This window comes from Bubalus kerabau, chromosome 3 (assembly GCF_029407905.1).
Source record: "Bubalus kerabau isolate K-KA32 ecotype Philippines breed swamp buffalo chromosome 3, PCC_UOA_SB_1v2, whole genome shotgun sequence".
Lineage (NCBI taxonomy): Eukaryota > Metazoa > Chordata > Mammalia > Artiodactyla > Bovidae > Bubalus > Bubalus kerabau.
In genome coordinates, this window is record NC_073626.1 from 183,348,460 (window position 1) to 183,367,656 (window position 19,197).

A 19,197-nucleotide genomic window follows, 5' to 3' on the forward strand; every position below is an offset into this window, starting at 1 on the left:
TGGGAAAGAGTGAGGGCAGGAGGAGAAGGGGATGACAGAGGATGAGATGATTGGTTGGCATCATTGACTCAGCGGACCTGAGTTTGAGCAAACTCCAGGGGATAGTGAAGGATGGCAAAGCCTGGCGAGCTTCATGGGGTCACCAAGAGTCAGACAAGACTTAGTGGCTGAACAACAACAACCTCTGTTAACACTTACAACAATCTCTGTGAGACAGGGCTGTTGTTGCCAGTTTACAGATGAGGCAACTGAGGCTCAGGAACTACTGAGTGTCAAAGCTGAACTGAAAACCTTAGTCTTTGGATTCCATGTCCTGAGTTCTTCCCCTATAGCCCATGTTCCCACCATCTGAAAGCAGCCTTGTATAGACAGAGGAGATGTCTGCTGTGTGGTCTGGCCAATTGAACTGAAAGTTTTTTTGTCGCTTTTTTTGTTGTCTTGCCGGGAAAGTCCCACGGGCAGAGGAGCCTGGAAGGCTACGGTCCATGGGCTTGCAGAGTTGGACAAGACTGAGTGACCAGGAGTTACTTACTAACACTTACTTGTTGTATTGTTTTAGCAATGCCTTGAGCTTGCTGGGCCTTAGTTCCCCAATCAGGGATAGAACCCAGGCCCCCTGCCTGGAAACATGGTGTTCTAACCACTGAACCACCAGGGAAGTCCCAAGATTTCTGTCTTGAGAGAAGAAGGGCCTCCACACTGTGCCCCACTGAGTAAATGCATAGAATTCCTTTTACTGGAAACAAATCTTTGCATATCAAAGAAGTGTGGAGGCTGGGGACAGACTCCCCAGGGAACAGGGGTGTGAGTGTCCCATTGAGGCCCTTTCCTGGCCTCCTGGGCTCTACCTAGGGGCTCAGCAGGTTAGGGAAGGTACAGGGGCCAGTCTCAGAAAACAGATTTGCCTCCCTCGATCTCTTGCCTAAGAACCACCCTAATAGCCTCCAACACATCTCCTGGGAGTTTCCCTCCACCATCATTTGGTTATTAACCAGCACTTCTTGAACTAATCTCGTACCTGTCCAAGTTCACTTTCAAAATTTCTAATTAATTCAGGAACACAGAACACGAGGCATCAGAGCTATCACGAGCTTCATCTTTGTTTTCTCCCGAACAGTTGTCCCTCCGAGAAGGTCCCTCCACCTTCAAGCCCAGTTAGAGACAAAAGGTGGATGACCCAGTGCATGGCCTCCGCTGCTGGCCTTCTGTCCTCTGAATGACCCTCTTCTGAAGGAAAGGCCATCAGAGCTGCACCAACAACCCTTCAGCTCTTTGTTCATAGGTGGTGGGAGGTCAGAGGGAGGAGGAGTTTGGGGGCCTGGAAGAACATGGCAGCCATGGGGCTCACGTGTGCTCATGTCGGGGTGGGGAGGAGGTGGAGGGGGCGGGAGGTCAGTGATGCCTGGGTCTGCTCCGCCTCATCCTCCTCTGTGGCCTTGATGAAAGGAGGCAGACTCAGGAAGAGGCGGACGAAAGGATCCTCAGCCCTGCTGTCCCCACTTATCAAGCACATCTCCACTTCCAAGGATCCCAAACACATAAGATTTTTAAACAAATACTGGGGCTTTCAAGTGCATGAGAGCATATTCTTCCTTCTCACATTTTATTGTACTATACAAACAAAAACAGAAAAAATAAAAACCACCACCTTCCCTCCCACCACTTGGAGCTAGCCAGCTGTGTCCGTTTCTCCACATTCCCCACAGTTTCTTTCTCGTATATATAGGGGTTTTCCCAGAAAAGGCTTCATCTTCCTGATTCTTCTTGGCTTCGCGGAGGCCAAGAAAATGTGGCTGTGTTCCCTGAGCTCCTCCGGAGGAGGGAGGAGGGGGAGGGAGCAAGGAAGAGGCCCATCTGGGATGCAGCTTCTGGACAGAGAACTCCCTGTGGTCGGTGGCCAGGGATGACTTCCTGCTGGGTGAATGGAGAAGAGAGTGTTACCGTCAGGAGGGAGTCTGGCTTCCAGCCCTGCCTCTGCCGGGAATGTGCCCTGTGACCTCGAGCTAGGGCCTGTACCCTTTCTGAGCCTCAGCTTCCTCATCTATTAATGAGCAAAGTAACTGACCAGCAATTCCCAAAGTGCATTCTGCAATAGGTATTCCTAGAGAAAAAGAGAGGAAGGGGAGGTTGGTCTGTGTTGTAATGTGCTCGGACACCAGATGAAACAAAAGCCAATGCATTCTTTATTGTAATACTTCCTAGAGCCTTAGATACGTGGCCCCCAATCTGATGTTTTCCTCTGACAGCTGGACTTAAAAGTGTCCAGGAGCCCTTCCAAACTAGGGGGTCATCGTCATCACTATCATCTTAGCCCCTGAAAGTTGAGCATTTGACACGCCCCAACCACCACGCGAGTGCAGCGTGCAGCTTAGCTCAGGGAATCCTCATGACAACCTGTATTTTATGGAGAGGGAAGCCGAGGCACAAAGAGGTCGTGGGCTCACCTGAGGTCACACAAGAGGCTCAAACAAACCCAGACTGCCCATTCCTGGGGTCCCTGGCCCCACAGTGCTTGTGAGATGACCCGATCTCACCTTGAAGGCTGTTTCCTGTCCCCGATACGTGGCTGATCCCAAATGCCCACGTGAGGACCCTGACTTGGGGAGTCAGAGGCCATGAAGGGGTCTGACCCCTGTCCAAGTTGGGGGTACTCACTCGAGCACTTGGGGTGAGCCGAGTCCAAGCAAAGAGAGATGGCCTTGGGGCTCCTCGGGCTTCAGGGACTGGCTCCCCGTGCTCCCAGGCCCTTCTGTGAGTGGCTGGCTGGCCCTTGACTGTGTCACATATCTACCAGGAGCTCAAGAGCACGGACATGAAGTACCGGAACCGCGTGCGCAGCCGCATCAGCAACCTCAAGGACCCCAGGAATCCCGGCCTGAGGCGGAACGTGCTCAGCGGGGCCATCTCCGCGGGGCTCATTGCCAAGATGACGGCGGAGGTGAGGGTGGGGCCGGGGCCCCTCCAGTCTTGCCCGAGGCTGAGAGGCAGAGGCTTGCGACGCAGCGATGAGCCAGGGGCTACCTTAGCTAGGGACCATCTCGGACGCCCCATCCCTCAGGGCCTCTGGACCGTCAGAACAGTGAACACAGCTACCAGGTATTCTGCATTGCGCTCATCGCTTCAGGCACATGGGCCAGTTTAGCTTCACACCAACCAAGGCAGAAATGTTTATCATCTCCAGTCTTACATGTGAGGACACTGAAGTTCAGAGGATTTAACTGATTCGCCTGTGCACACAGCCAGAAAAGGGTGATGCCAGGAGCCAAGCTGTTCAGCCTCGGAGCATCTGCTCCTCCCCACTTTAGTTTGTTTGTTTGCTTGTTTTTGTTTTGGCTGCGCCAGGTCTTCATCGCAGTGCAGAGGTGGCGCTCGGGCTGTTGCTCCGTGGCCCGTGGGGTCTTAGCTCCCCTGCACCTGCATCCGCTGCATGTTGTTCTTGTTCGGTGGCTCAGTTGTGTCTGACTCTGCGACCTCGTGGACTGCAGCATGCCAGGCTTCCCTGTCCTTCACTGTCTCCCAGAGCTTGCTCGAACCAATGTCCATTGAGTCGGTAACACTATCCAACCATCTCATCTTCTCTTTCCTCCTTCTCCTCCTGCCTTCAATATTTCCCAGCATCGGGGTCTTTTCCAGTGAGTGGGCTCATCGCATCAGGTGGCCAAAGTATTGGAGCTTCAGCTTTAGGATTTCCTTTAGGATGGACTGGTTGGATCTCCTTGCAGTCCAAGGGACTCTTAAGAGGCTTCTCCAACACCACAGTTCAAAAGCATCAATTCTTCGACACTCAGCTTTCTTTATAGTCCAGCTCTCACATCCATACATGACTACTGGAAAAACCATAGCTTTGACTAGATGGACCTTTGTCAGCAAAGTAATGTCTGTGGTTTTTAATATGCTGTCTAGGTTGGTCATAGCTTTTCTTCCAAGGAGCAAGCGTCCCCCACATAGGAAGGCAGCTTCTTAACGACTGGACCACCAGGGAAGTCCTTCCTCCCTGCTTTGTGATCTGCCTCCCTCTTCTGCCTCGTTCAATCCTACATCCCATTCCCCAGCTCTGGGCCCAAGTCTGAATCAGAGTCCCTGACTCTATGGAGCACAATAGACATGTATACAAATATGTTTCATACAGAGGTGGTGGCTGCCATGATAGAGCCACTGTGGGAACTTAATAGGAAGGAAGGATTGACCCAGTGTGAAGGAGTCAGTAAGGGAAGGAAAAGGGAACAAGCCTGTTTGAGGGAGTATGTGCAGTGGTTAGAAGCTTGGGAGCTGCACCAAACGGCCCTGTTTTGACTTCTGCCTCTGCCGCTGAGCTATGATCTCAGACCAGCCACTTAACCTCGCTATGCCTCAGTTTTCTCATCTGTAAATTGGGAATAACAGCTATTTCATGAAGGAAAGAATGAGTTAACACATGTAAAGTGTTTAAAGGGGCTTCCCTGGTGGCTCAGAGGTTAAAGCGTCTGCCTGCAGTGCGGGAGACCTGGGTTTGATCCCTGGGTTGGGAAGATCCCCTGGAGAAGGAAATGGCAACCCACTCCAGTATTCTTGCCTGGAGAATCCCATGGACGGAGGAGCCTGGTGGGCTGCCGTCTATGGGGTCGCACGGAGTCGGACACGACTGAAGCGACTTAGCAGTAGCAGCAGCAGCAACAACATATACCCAGGGTTACACATGCAACTTGGCTTAACAGGATCCTCTTTCCTTGTGAGGTGGCGCTGCAACTTAGATGGGAACCCAGCCTGCATTTCCATCTGCCTCTTACTCTGTGGCTCTGGGGTCCCTTTGCCTCTGTGTGTGTCATAAGAAAGCTATCATCAGAGTGTGTTACAGGCGGTCGCAGAGACATTGGGAAACTGGGCCCTGGAAAACCAACAGCAAGGTGTAGACATGGGTGTGAGCCGAGCCTGGCAAGTTCCCAGAAGCCCGAGGCTGGGACAGAGCTGGGTGCCTGAGTTAGGACAAAGGCTCCAGAAGTCTCAGCAAAGTAGCCAGCCAATTCTGGCCCCATCCAAGGACTATTCACTAGAACAGGGCAAGAGAATCAGGTGATCAACAGGCCCAAGAAGAGGCTGACCAGGCCAAGGACAGCAAGCCAGGACCCCACCAGGCCTCCCCGGGGATTGCCAGTGCCAGCCACCAAAGGGCCCCCACCAGCAACCCAGGCAACAGAGGTCCAGGGGGCCTTCTTCTTGGGGTCAGCTTCTACTCTAGGCAGGAAATTTCTATAAGAAATATAGGATCGGAGCTTCCCTGGTGGCTCAGTGGTAAAGAATCCACCTGCAATGCAGAAGTCATGGGTTTGATCCCTAATCCGGGAAGCTCCCCCATTCTGAGGAGCAGCTAAGCCCGTGGGCCACAACTATTGACCCTGTGCCCTAGACCCCAGGAACCACAGCTACTGAAGCCTGTGTGCGCCCCAGAGCCCATGGTCTGCAACGAGAGAAGCCACTGCAATGGGAGGCCCAGGCACCACAACGGGAGAGCAGCCCTCACTCACCACAACTAGAGAAAAGCCTTCGTAACAACGAAGACCTGGCACAGCCAAAATAATAATAATGACATACAGGACCATTTTTGCTCCAATAAGAAAAATAACAGCTTGGACTACAAAGAAAGCTGAGTGCCGAGGAACTGATGCTTTTGAACTGTGATGTTGGAGAAGATTCTTGAGAGTCCCTTGGACTGCCAGGAGATCCAACCAGTCCATCCTAAAGGCAATCAGTCCTGAATATTCATTGGAAGGACTGATGCTGAAGCTGAAACTCCAATACTTTGGCCATCTAATGCGAAGAACTGACTCATTGGAAAAGACCCTGATGCTGGGAAAGATTGAGGGCAGGAGAAGGGGACGACAGAGGACGAGGTGGTTGGATGGCATCACCAACTTGATGGACATGAGGTTGAGTAAACTCTTGGAGTTTGTGATGGATAGGGAGGCCTGGCGTGCTGCAGTCCTTGGGGTTGCAGAGTCGGACATGACTGAGCGACTAAACTGAACTGAACAGGACCATTGTTGCTCCAATAAGAAAAATAACAGCTTGGGGTTGGGCTGCCTGCTATGCTGTGGCTCAGAAGACAGGGGCTCCCATCAGATAGAGCCTGGCGAAGCAGATGCCCACGTGTGACTGGCCATCCCTCTCTGCCTCCTGGGTCTCCCTAACTCCTTTTCTATGTCTCTTTCTGGGTCCACCTGATGCCCTCATGTTTCCTTCGTCTGGCTTTTCCTCTCACACCCAGATGATTCAGAGAATGGGGTGGATTCTGAGATACCCCTTAGAACTGTTGAGTGGATACATTGACAGCCTGCAGGGAGAGGGGTTTTGTCTGCTCCCAGCGTCAAGGCCAGTGCCTGCTGTGTCTTACTACTACTACTATGTCCCTTCAGTCGTGTCCGACTCTGTGCAACCCCATAGACAGCAGCCCACCAGGCTCCGCCATCCCTGGGGTTCTCCAGGCAAGAACACTGGAGTGGGTTGCCATTTCCTTCTCCAATGCATGAAAGTGAAAAGTGAGAGTGAAGTCACTCAGTCTTAAGTGCTCAACAAATATGTTTCAAATTCACCTTGTACGTGACGTGAAGATCCAGTGTCATCGCTTACTTCCCTCATTTTCAACCTTATTTTTCATATTACTGTACTGACTCCATGTGTCTCTGATGTGCTTCCTAAATAAGGCAGGCAAAGATAAGTAAATGGATTGATGAGTGGATAGATTTTTTTTTTTTTCCTGTTCTCTCTCTCACTCTCTTGTTTCATTGAAGTTTAGTTGATTTCCTGGTCTGTTTCTTAGCTGGAACAGTCTGACCCTGGCCTGGTCTCCCACATTCCTCACCTTGAACCCACCCCAAATACCCTTCCCCAAACACGTTAGTCTTGTCCTCTGATCTCTCACATCTATTATTCTCTTCCTCTGGAATGTGCCATGCCCCTTGGGAAGTTGTGCTTATCTTTCAAGTCTGGTGAAGGTGCCAATTTCTTTAATGAGCCTCCCTGCCCCCAGGCAGTTAGCCACTAGTCAGGCTTTCCCTGCACTTTGCAGACCTTTGCTTTAGTTCCAAAGACACTGATGCTGGGACAGATTGAGGGCAGGAGGAGAAGGGGGTGACAGAGGATGACATGGTTGGATGGCATCACTGACTCAATGGATGAGTCTGAGCCAACTCCAGAAATAGTAAAGGACAGGGAAGCCCGATGTGCTGCAGTCCATGGGGTTGCAGAGTCAGACACCACTGAGCAAGTGAACAACACTATCTTGAAATCTTAGGTGAATGCTTGGAGACAGGAGCCAAATACCTGAGACAGGAACCAAATCATATCTCAGTCCACAGGGCTTAGAGGCAGTGGTGGACTGTCGGTGCTGATTGTGTGTAGCTATTCCCAACTCTGCGTTCAGTTACATCACATCAGTAGCTTGAAAGGCTGTGGTGGGATTGTTTACGCCATGGAAATTGGTGGATGCTGCAAATCAGCCACCCGCTGTGGCCAAAGCCAGTTTACCAGCATGTCAGTGCTATGAAAGGCATTCAAGAGATTGATATCCAATACACTTTGAAAGAACAAATATAGTATGCTCTGGAAAGTCCCCCAACATTAAAGTCAGCTGCTTTTTGCTTATATAGCCTGGGGTTGACTTGTGGGCTTTCCCAGTGGCTCAGCAGTAAAGAACCCACCTGCAGTGCAGGAGCTGCAGGAACCGTGGGTTCGATCCCTGGGTCGGAAAGATCCTCTGGAGAAGGAAGGGCAACCCATTCCAGTTTTCTTACCTGGGAAATCCTATGGACAGAGGAGCCTGGCAGGCTACAGTCTGCGGGGTCGAAAAGAGTCGGAAACAACTGAGCATGATGACTTGCTTTGTCTATACCCCTGCCCGTGGTTAGGACCTAGTCCTTGCACTTGACACAGTAGGAGTTAAGCTTTCATGTACACAGGATGACTTGGCTGCTACTGCTAAGTCACTTCAGTCGTGTCCAACTCTGTGCGACCCCATAGACGGCAGCCCACCAGGCTCCCCCATCCCTGGGATTCTCTAGGCAAGAATACTGAAGTGGGTTGCCATTTCCTTCTCCAATGATAACTTCGGGGCACTAGTAAAAATGCATATTCCTGCGCCTGCCCATAGAGTTTTGGATTCATAGGAATCTGCATTTTATTAGGAAACACAATTGGTTATAATGCAGAAATCAGCACACAAGATTTGTTTGACCTTTGGGCCAACTCTGTTCTCCACGGTTTAAGGGGTCAGGCTAAACGGTAGTAATTAAAATGTTTAGCCAGTGCCAGATCCTCTTTTTTTTTTTTTTTAATTTGTAAATGCCACAAGGTGTGTAGGATCTCAGCTCCCCAACCAAGGATTGAGCCTTGTCCACAGCAGTGAAAGCAGCAAGTCCTAACCACTGGACCGCCAAGGAGCTCCCCAGATTCTCTTTTAACATTAGGTTCAGGGGATTCCCTGGCAGTCCAGTAGTTAGGACGCCACACTTCCACTTCAGGGAGCATGGGTTCCATCCCTAGCAGGGAACTAAGATTCTACATGCTATGTGCTGAAGCAAAAAAAAAAAAAAAAAAAAAATTAGCTTCAGCCATCTTCCTCCCCCTAAACTGAGGCTAACTAGAGCTCTCTCCAGCTTGGGTGTCCCCCTGTCTTCTGGAAGAAGGTCAAGGCAAGTGAGATGTCTAGGGAGATAGACAAAACAAAGGGGAGGGCCTGGATAATGCATAGACTGGGTGTCTACAGGGAGCTGACAGGAGATGGAAGGCTCTATTCTATAGGAACATTATAGAAAAAGATGTTCATGATGCAATCACGGGTGAGCAGTCAGTGGTGTGAACCCAGGAGCCTCGGGTCCTGCTTGGGTCGGGTAGCTGCAGTAAGTTGTAGAGAGTTGAGGCCAAGGTTCCCACCAGGCAGAATGGCCTGGCTGAACGGTAATCACAGCTTAGACAGGCTTTCAGTCAAGTTCAGCCCGGAAGGACACGGGGAACATCACAGATCACGGGATCAGTGGTCAAATAAGCTTAAGCAGGAAGGTTCAGGCAGGTTCCTGAGGTCCTTGGAGGGCGTTGTGAGCACCAGAGCTGAGAAAATGTACACGAGATTGCTGACTCTGGGCGGACGCTGTTTGTCTTGTGCTCTCCCGTACTTGCCTTGCTGTACTTGGCCTGGTCAGAGCCCGGGGTTTGACCTGCCACCCAGAGGCAGAACGGGGACTCTTCCCGTAAAGCCTTGCCCCAGCCGGGACAGGGCCAGGCTTCCTTCCAGTCCAGAATGTCCCCCTTCCTCTGTTCAAGCTCCCTGAAACCCTGGTGTGGGGTAGGGCTCCTGGGGGCTCCCTAGCCCTGAAGGGCACACTCCTTTTTCTCCAGGAAATGGCTAGTGATGAGCTGAGGGAACTGAGGAATGCCATGACCCAAGAGGCCATCCGTGAGCACCAGATGGCCAAGACCGGCGGCACCACCACCGACCTCTTCCAGTGCAGCAAGTGCAAGAAGAAGAACTGCACCTATAACCAGGTATGGCGTGGGGGTGGGGACCAGAAGGAGCTGAGGGACACGCCAGCAGGGAGGAGGGGCTACAACGCTAGGCTGCGGAGAGGGGCACGTCTTGGTTCACCAGCATGGTGCATCTGTGGCTTCTAGAAAATATGCAGAGAGACGCACCCAGAGAGAAGCACCCAGATCTGTGTGAGGTGCAACCAGATCTGTCCTGCAGCCAGCATAAGAAGGACCAGACCTACAGGGGCACAGAACTTCTGCAGAGTCACAGATGGTTGGAAGAGAACTTGGCAATAAAAACTCTGCTTCCTCACTTCACACACGGGGAGACTGAGGTCCAGAGCGGACAGGCTTTGTCTAAAGCGGCAAAGACGGTTAGTGGCAGAAAGAATAGTAAGCCCAGATCCAGACCTTTCTGCCTCCAGTCCAGCCAACTTGGTGGTAAAGCTTAAGGGACTGAGCCCTGAGTCCTGAGGGTGAAGACCACTGCCCTGGCCTGGCCTCCTGTTTCTGGGTTACACATGTTATGCCATTGAGGCACCAATATTCTTGGATTTGGATTAGTGCTCTGTTATTCTGGCTCAGACGGTAAAGCGCCTGTCTACAATGCGGGAGACCTGGGTTCAATCCCTGGGTCAGGAAAATCCCCTGGAGAAGGAAATGGCAATCCACTCCAGTACTATTGCCTGGAAAATCCCATGGACAGAGGAGCCTGGTAGGCTACAGTCCATGGGGTCCCAAAGAGTCGGACACGACAGAGCGACTTCACTTTCTGTTATTCTAGAACTCTATTCATTCCCCCATCTGCTTGTCAAGCAAGCACCTTGCCCCTGGGGACATGTGGTTGCAGCAGAAATACAGTAGTCAGCCCTGCCTTCCAGGAGTCCCTTGGAGAATTCCCATGCAGGAATCAAAGATGTGTGTGCAGGTTCCTGCTCTCTGCGGAGTTCTCTCTCCTGGGGTGTCATTGCTCTGCAGTGACAAGGCCGTGCTGTGCTGTGTCCTCCTGGCCCGCGGCTGGGCACACTCATTAGCCGGGGACTCCCTCCCATCCCACAGACACCAGCTGACACCATTCACAGCTAAGAGTCTTCAAAGCCACAACTTGCTACATGTCATGGCCGTCCAGGGTGGGCTGCAGAAAATCAGAACAGCAGTTGTTACATCCAGAAATGCCCAGGATTTGCTGGGGCAGACCTGGTTTCTGGACCTGAACGGTCTAGTTAAAGGGATAAGAAACCAGAAAACAACACTAAATATCCCCCATGACCTTCAAATCCTCTTTCCTCTCCGGGCTTCCGTTCTTCCACCTGTAAAATGAAGAAGAAACAGAATGATCCCTAAGAGTGCTTCCAGCTCACTCAGTTCTGATCAGAGAGGTACATCCAATGGGATGTGTTCATTTTTCCTGTAGGAGATGAGTCTTGAAGCAAGAGAAGAGAGGTCAGTCAGTTCAGAAGGATCAACAAGAAGAGTGCAGAGGTCAGGCTGAGCCAGTGAGATACTGGAAGGGAGTCGAGAGGCCTGGGAGGAGAGAGGAGAACATATGCACACACAATGGAGTCTCAGTGGTGAAGGCACTGCCAAAGTGGCATGGGAATAATGGCGCCAGCCTCTGCGATTTGACCTACTTCTACAGTGGGAGCCGTGGCAGGTCCAAGAGCGGGGTGGGCGACTTCACGAGTGGTCCCGCTCTCTTTTTTCTCTCAGGTGCAGACACGCAGCGCTGATGAGCCCATGACGACCTTTGTCTTATGCAACGAGTGTGGCAATCGCTGGAAGGTCTGTATGTCTGTATCTTTCTTCCTCCCCTGTCATCCTCAGGAGCCGCCCCACTTAAGAAGTAGTAGGCGCACAGCTCCAAACGGGGGCTGGGGGGCAGTTTGCCAGCCTGCACAGAGCAGGTCTGCAGAGCTGGAGATAGTGGTGCATTGTTGGGAAGGCAAGGCCAGAGGACACATGTGTGTGCATGTTTTTGTTTCAGAAAGCACCCAGCTGGGGTGGGGACAGCAGCCGGCATTTTATCACAGGATGGGCAAGTCTGTCATTTGAACACAGATGGAGATCCTGAGATCCCCGGGGTTGCGGGGAGGGCGGGGTGGGAAGGAAAAACAATAGCCCTCTGCACTTGGACCACACCTCTCTGCAAAGTGCTTCCACAGATGATATTTCCTTTGAGCCTGGTCACAGCCAGGGAAGTGGGGACAACTGAGCCCTGTCAAACAGGCACTACTCTCAAATGCACACAGGTCGTCCTCCCCTCCTAAGGCAGCTCTGGAAAAGCCTTACGTTACCCCAGGCTGTCACCCAGGCAGCCCCAGCTCCCGCAAAGGGTTTTCAGGCATGGGAGCCAAGCAAAGGCTGCTCCTGGAGTGCTCCTTCCCACCCCGTCTTCTGAACCACCTGAGTGTGGTCACATGATTAATGTCCCCTTCCAGTGCCGTCTGATTTGCATGTGTGCTGTGTGATGTCTGGGTCACCGGGCAGCCGGCAGGGTGCTTCAAAAGTTGTAAGGTACTTAGCGAGGACTGAGCATGAGACTGAAGTCAGGAGCCCTGGTTTCCCGTCTCCACTCTGCCCTACTCGCTGTGTGACCCTGAGCATGTCACCCACCTCCCTGAGCTAAAGGGTGATGCTAACGCCTTTCCCCCCGGGCTGATTATGAAGACTATTACATACGTACACATGCTTTGCAACAACTACGAGAAATGTTCCTTCATAATATTACTCTCACTTTGAGATGAGGAAATCAAGCTACTGAAATGGTTAACGAGCATAAAGTCAAGCAGTTTGGAGCATGGAAAGACAGTGCTCCAAATTCCTGACCTTTCTATGACTTTACGAAGGGCCTTGACGGCCCTGGGGCCTCATAAGAACTGCCATGTTTTTTTAGGGTAAAAGTCAGATGATTATGTATTTTCTTCTTTCATTCACCTGTTGAGCACTTAGAGGTGAAGCCAGGATAATGGCATACTGGTTTCAAGCACGGGCTTGGGTATCAGGCTCAAATCCTAGCTTTATCACTCACAAAGTGACTTTGCCAAGTGCCCTGAACTCTCTAGGCCTGGATTTCCTCATCTATAAAATAAGGGTAGGAATATAGCCCACAGAGCTATTTTGAGGATTAGAGAAGGTAATACATGTAAAAAAATAACAGGGCCTCTGACAGCTCAAATGGTATCTTTGTCAAATTAGGGAAAGGTGTTCTTCCTCCAGGTAGATGTAGCCTTGCACTTGGGTCCAGAACTTGGGAAACAGCAGGGATGGAGTTTCAGCCCCAGCCTGCTCCTGTGGGGAGGCTCTCTTGTGAACAACCTGTACAACCACACAAAAAAGTCCTGAGCATATATGTGCCTGGTGCCTAGAAACCACCATTCTTATTATTCACAGTTGTTACCTGTTAGTATCATGGGAGCTTGCAAGTCATTTAACCTGTCTGAGCTACTTCTTTCCCTGTGAAAATGCAAGTATTATAATGGTGCTTATCTCACAGGGTAACTATGAGGAGGAAATGAGTTGATATATGTTAATACTGCTTCGCCCAGAGTAACTGCTCAATAAATGGTAGCTTTTATGAGTGTTACTGTTGGGCAAAAGACATTCTACATGCTCCAAACCCAGCTCCTCCTCCCTGATTCCCAGAGAGAAACTGGAATTTGGAAGTTGGAGAGGCAGATCCCACTAGAGGTGGCAGCTACGTGGCTTCGAACAAAATTTTCAGGTAGTGTCCGCTGCCATGTGGGAGGCCTACTGTCTAACCAAGCTATGAGTAATAATCATGGTGATGTTTCTGACCATAAATTGAGAGCCCACCACATGTCCAGCATCAAATTTCCATTCATTGCTTGATTATCTTTTTCTTCATGGATCGGCATTATGGTCCCATTTTACAGATGAGTGATTTGTTCAGGGTTGCACTGCTAAGAGTGACAGGGCGGGGATCTGGACTGGTCTGTGTGGCCCCAGGCTTCCCAGGTGGCTCAGTGGTAAAGAACCTGCCTGCCAACACAGGAGACGCAGGTTTGATCCCTGGGCTGGGAAGATCCCCTGGAGGAGGAAACGGCAACCCACACCAGTATTCTTGCCTGAAAAATCCCATGGACCGAGGAGCCTGGCGGGCTACAGTCCGCGGGGTCGCAAAGAGTCGGACACGACTGAGTGAATGAACACAATCCTGTGTGGCACCAGACCCCACCTTCCCCTTCACGTCCCCTCCACATGCCTTTACCCTCTTCGAGTGGTGCAAAGAAAGTTCTAAAACGCTGTTGCCTTCTTGGTTTTGTAGTTCTGCTGACAGAACCACCAACCAGGATTTCAGTGAACAAGGTGAGGAAGAACAAAGAGAAACCACCAAGCCCTTCGTAAACTGGAGAAAAATAAAAATTAAGATGAAGAGAAATGCTGAACTCTGAATGGGGCATTAGGGATCAGAGGGAGAATTCCTTTACAAATTAATAATCATTTATCAATAGGGATGGGCTTCCCAGGTGGCTCAGTAGGGAAAGAATCCCCCTTTTGATGCAGGAGTTGCAGGAGACGTGGGTTCGATCCCTGGGTTGGGAAGATCTGCTGGAGGAGGAAATGGCAACCCACTCCAGTATTCTTGCCTAGAAAATTCCACGGATAGGGGAGCCTGGTGGGCTTCAGTCGATGGGGTCACAAAGGGTTGGACACAACTGAGCACAGTAGAGCAGCCGCACATTGATAGGCGCTGGCGAATGGGGGAGGCCAACGGGTGTGATTCTAAGTCCATGTGGGCAGACCTCTTGGAGAAACTCAAGACTTCAGAGCCCCAGAGCTAAGGGGCAGTATATTTGATAGTAGTTGGCAGACCTTTGCTTTGAGTTCCTTCCCTCACATCTGAACCTCTCAGTCTTTTCTGAGTTGAAAAATACCAGACTGACTCAGATCTTACCCACTCCACTGTGAGTCACACGTGCGGAACAGTTGGCACACAGCATCAAATTTGGCTAAGGCAGACATGACTTCCACACCATGTAGGAAGATCTCTTCCCCGCCCCTCATCTCTTCTCAAACGTTCTGCTCTTCCCTATTCCTAGCTGATCTGGGGGGCAGGGCTCTGAGGACTCCAGACCTGGTCCCTCTAGGTAGACCATACATCATCTTGAGCTCAGAGTTTCTGAGTGAAGAAGCGGTGCCTGAGTTGGTGGCCCCCGGGAGATCCTGAGCCTTGGAACCCGTCAGGCCCAGGCAATGCGTTCCTCTGTTCCTTCTGTTGTGCCCTGAGCTACAGAGGAGGTCTGCAGGGCACAAGGCCCCTGTTGTGCTTCTCCCACTATGAAGTTGGCTTGCTTTTTAAGCCAATAGGAAACTTTAGGCAAAGCTGGAACCTTCTGAAAAAGCCCTGGGAGCAGGTCTGGTGCATCTGTCCTGAGTCTCAGTCTCTGACTGTCCCTGGCCTTCCAGCAGCCCTAGGCTGAGCCTCCTGGACGCTTGTTTCCTGAAATAGCTAACTCATAAGAGCTTGTGAAACAAAAAGAGGTTTCCCAGGTGGCTCAGTGGTAAAGAATCCACCTGCCAATGCAGGATACATGGGTTCAATCCCTGGGTTAGGAAGATCCCCTGGAGAAGGAAATGGCAGTCCACTCCAGTATTCTTGCCTGGAGAATCCCATTGTCAGAGGAGCTTGGCGGGCTCTAGTCCCCGGGGTCGCAAAAAGTAGGACACGACTTAACAACTGAGCACGCAGGAGCTTGTGAACTCCTGGGAGCTTGGGCAAGTCCCTTAACCTCTCTGAGTCATTTACTTACTCGTTAAAAGTGGGAGTGGGAAAAAAAAAAAGTGGGAGTGGGCCTAGTGCCTGCTTCACAGCATTTCCATCTGCCTTGGGGCTCACTCTTAGGGCAGGTTTTTGGGGTAACTTCAGCTCACATTTCTTATGTGCCCTGGCATCATCCACTCTGGAATTTGTGGTAACTTTCCTCTTTCTATCCAACCGCCTCTTCCTATAGATGAAGCCTGTAAATAAACTGTACAGAAACCCGCCACCATCTCCAGCTTTTTAGCAGTCAGATGTGGGATGGGTCCTTTGGGAAGATGGAAAATTCACTCACAGAAGGTACAATACCCAAAGCTCATAAATATCAGATCCAAGACTGAAACTCTGGTCTTCTGCTTCCTGTCATTGTGTTTGAGGCTATGAGAGATGCAGGGCCAGACACAGTGCTCTGCCCCTACCTTCCAGGAACCCTCAGCCTGGCAGGGAAAGAGACCCACAGGCACAGACTCCACACCAGATGGGATGGTGGCATGTGATACATGCCTGAGGTATGAATATTACCTGCAGGAAGGCAGAGGGACGTTGCTTAAGATACCCAGGTACTTCTTCAGCTGTAATAAGGGTGGGAATCCCCTGAGGATCATATTAAAATGCAGATACTCTGATTCAGTGGGTCTGGGGTGGGCCTGAGAGTTTGTTCATTTCCAATAAGCTCCCAGATGATTCCAGCGCTGCTGAGCCACAGTCCACGCTTTGAGTAGTCATGGTTGAGATAGCTAGACTTTTCTCTGCAATATCTTAAGCCTCCCTCCAAATGTCTAGAAATCAAAAGCAGAGGGCTTCCATCATGGCTCAGTGGTAAAGAACTTGCCTGCCAATGCAAAAGACATGGGTTCGATCCCTTAGGTTTGATCCCTGATTTGGGAAGACTCCACACGCCATGGAGCAACTGAGCCTGTGCACCCAGCTACTGAAGCCCAGGAGCCCTAGAGCTGGGGCCCTGCAACAAGAGAAGCCACCGCAAGGAGAACCCCGCACACTGCAACTAGAGAGGAGCCCCCGCCCTCGGAAAGTAAAGCCCACGCAGCAAGGAAGACCCAGCACAGCCAAAACAAATAAATAAAAGCCCACGCAGCACAACAAAGAGAAGCCCCGCTCACCACAACTAGAGAATGACTGAGCAGAGTAACAAAGTGCAGCCAAAAATAAAAATACATAAATTGTTTTAATACATAATTTTAAAAAAATAGAAGGCAAGGGAATACTCGATGGATGATGGAAGTATGTCAAAAGGACACAGAAATCACCTGGTCAAGGCTCCCATTGGGAAAATAAGGACCCAGTAGATCACCCCTCCCCAAATGGATTCAACAACAACAACAACAAAAAATGCAGAACAAAATATCAACCACTACTGATATAATAATGTCAATAAATGCTACCTTGGGGTTATTTAAAGATGGCAGCCTGGGCGATCTTCAGTCCTCACTTCTCCATCTGAATATCCATTGTGCTTCTGCTGTCACAGGGATTTACAGCAAAGGAAAAAACACAAAACTGAATCTCCACCCTGAATAACCTTACTGTTTACAAAGGAGATGAGTCAGAGTAAACAGCAGAAGAACAAGTCGTCTCCAGTTCCCACATCTATGCAGTTCACATCTACGTTCACAAGAGGACACAGAAAAGCATGAATAGGCCTCAGACTGTCGGTCAGCAGGCATCAGGACCTTCCCAGCCAGTCTTCCTGTATCCACTCGGGACCCCCTCCAATTCACGCTCTCCATGGCACTGACCAGAATAGGCTTTTTGAAACTGCAAATCTGATCACGTTGCAGCCCCCCTCTCCATCACCCCCCTTTACAGCCCTCCATGTTTTCCCACTGCTTGTGGCAGAGCCTACCAGGTCCTGCGGTGCTGCCTCGGCCTCTCCCTGACCCTCGGTGCTCCAGCCACACGGGTCAAGCTGTGCTCTTTATCACGTGGGCTTTGCATTCACTGTTGTCGGGAACACGTGGTTTAACCCATGCCCTCCCTAATTTCAAAGATGAAGAGAGTGTGAGCTGCAAGGGAGTTAGTATTAATTCTACCTCCCCCGAAGGCTTCCTAGGGGCAGAGAATGCTACCTTTCCAAGGGGTGGTGGTGGGGGCGGTGTTGGGAAAAGGATGACCTTAGGGGAGACAGAAGCAACAGACAGTCTCACCAGGAATGCTAGGGCCAAAAGACCTTGAAAACCAGTCAAGATCCTACAATCAGTTTAGATGATTTCAAGCATTACAGAAACCTGAAATACTATAGAAAAGTCTTAGTAGTCTCATCCAGACTACCAAATTCGGTCTTAGATCTGGGGGTCTGTTTTTTTCTTTTTTTTGAGCTTGAGACTTAAGTCTCCAAGCACCTATCTGGTTTCTCCTCCAAGTACCCCACTGGCCCTCTCAGTCCAGTCCGTCACAAACTGAGTTTACATCTTCTCTTTCTTAAATCCTGTCTTGTCTTTTCTGTTTGTCAACTATTTCCTTACTTAGACCCATCTTTGACCCTCTCCCCTTGTCCTCTTCATCTTATCAGTTATCAGTTCTAGAGTCTCCCTTGCCCAATCCTTCTCTCCACTGCCACCATCAACATTTTCTCTCAGGTGGGTTTTTTTTTTTTTTTTTTGGATTGATGCAAAGGCCTCATACTTGACTCAAAATACTCCCAACTCAAAACACTCCCTACCTGGACTTCCCTGGCAGTCCAAAGGTTAAGACTCCGAGCTTCCAATGCAGGGGGCACAGGTTTGATCCCTGGAGAGGGAACTAAGATCCCACAGGCTGTGCAGTATGGCCATAAAAATAAAAATACACCCCCACCTTACCTGCACGAGCCATGCATGGCTCTAAGCATCATTCCCTCAGTCATTTTCAGTGGATTTTCACCAGCTGTCCTTGGTCTGACTTTAAAAGTTCCTGCCTGTCTTTAGTGGTTTATCTTCTACCCTTGCTGCCTCTTATGCTATAGCCAGCCTAAGGGAGGTATTTGTCCTGTTCTTGCAAACCTGACGGACCTTCCCAACTGTGGCTGCCTATTTTGACCCCACCCCCATCCCAGTCCAAATCTTACGCTTTCTTCGAGGCTCATGTCTTCTATGAAGTCTTCTCTGATCCCCTGGCTGAAAGATATGGTTCCTCAGAACTTCTACAGTACCATGAAATGCTATTAATTTTTACACAGCATTCTACCATGACAAAGATAATTTTTTTGTATGACAGTGTCAATATTATCTATTAATTATTGAGCATTTACTAGCTGAGTATCTTGGGCACATTATGTAAATGTCATGCCTTCATCCTTCATTTGTAAAATGATGGAAATAATAACACTGAGCTCATAGGGTTGTTGTGAGCATTCATTAGAATCACACCTGACACAAAGCACCCAGTTAGTGAGTATCAGCTATTGGTATGAGTATGGGGCGGGGGGGTGGGAGGGCGGTACTTTATATTGTCTCAACTAACCCTCAGACCCCCCTGAACTAGGTTACTATTATTATACTGTTTTTTTTTTTTTAAACTTGTGGGTTGAGAACTGGTGGGTTTTAAATGAAGTTGTGCGCAAAAACAACAAAATTAAAATTGTGGGGAAATATACATAACAAAAAATTAGCCATCTTAACCATTTTTTAAGTGTACATACAGTCCAGTAATGTCAAGAACATTCACACTATTGCTCAGCCAATCTCCAAAACTTTTCGTTTCGCAAAACTAAACTTCTGTACCTATTAAACAATTCCCCATTTCCTCCTTCCCTAGTCCCTGGCAAGCCCTATTCTACTTTTTGTCTCTATGTACTGTATTATTATACTGGTTTTACAGACCGAGAAAACCCAGGTTCAGAGGGTAATCTGCTTCTAGGAGACAGAATCTGGCCTGAGCTTGGGGCCCCACGCATACTCTGAGTCACTCTGAAGCACGGTTTCACC

The 19,197-nt window shown here is 50.0% G+C and overlaps 1 protein-coding gene and 1 long non-coding RNA gene across 5 annotated transcripts in view; one reads left to right on the forward strand and one right to left on the reverse strand.

The window, feature by feature from the left end:
• TCEA3 (transcription elongation factor A3) overlaps nucleotides 1-15,755 on the forward strand; it is a 46,533-nt gene extending 30,778 nt beyond the window's left edge. Inside the window, exons 9-12 of one of the 2 annotated variants that reach the window (XM_055574179.1) lie at nucleotides 2,783-2,938; nucleotides 9,367-9,513; nucleotides 11,206-11,277; nucleotides 13,781-15,755. In XM_055574179.1, the coding sequence (XP_055430154.1) occupies nucleotides 2,783-2,938; nucleotides 9,367-9,513; nucleotides 11,206-11,277; nucleotides 13,781-13,789 (384 nt within the window). In that variant the 3' untranslated portion in view covers nucleotides 13,790-15,755. The remainder of the gene's footprint in view (nucleotides 1-2,782; nucleotides 2,939-9,366; nucleotides 9,514-11,205; nucleotides 11,278-13,780) is intronic. The other variant, XM_055574180.1, reaches the window with a different exon arrangement.
• Nucleotides 1,587-17,252, reverse strand: LOC129647070 (uncharacterized). 3 transcript variants are annotated; one of them, XR_008712260.1, is made up of 3 exons: nucleotides 17,139-17,252; nucleotides 16,678-16,754; nucleotides 1,587-1,911 (listed from the first exon to the last, which is right to left on the reverse strand). It is a non-coding gene; the product is annotated as an uncharacterized LOC129647070 (long non-coding RNA). The 3 variants fall into 3 exon arrangements; XR_008712259.1 differs by having other exon boundaries at nucleotides 1,587-1,914; XR_008712261.1 differs by having other exon boundaries at nucleotides 1,587-1,914; nucleotides 16,678-16,751; nucleotides 17,139-17,251.
• Between the last annotated feature and the right edge of the window lie 1,945 nt (nucleotides 17,253-19,197).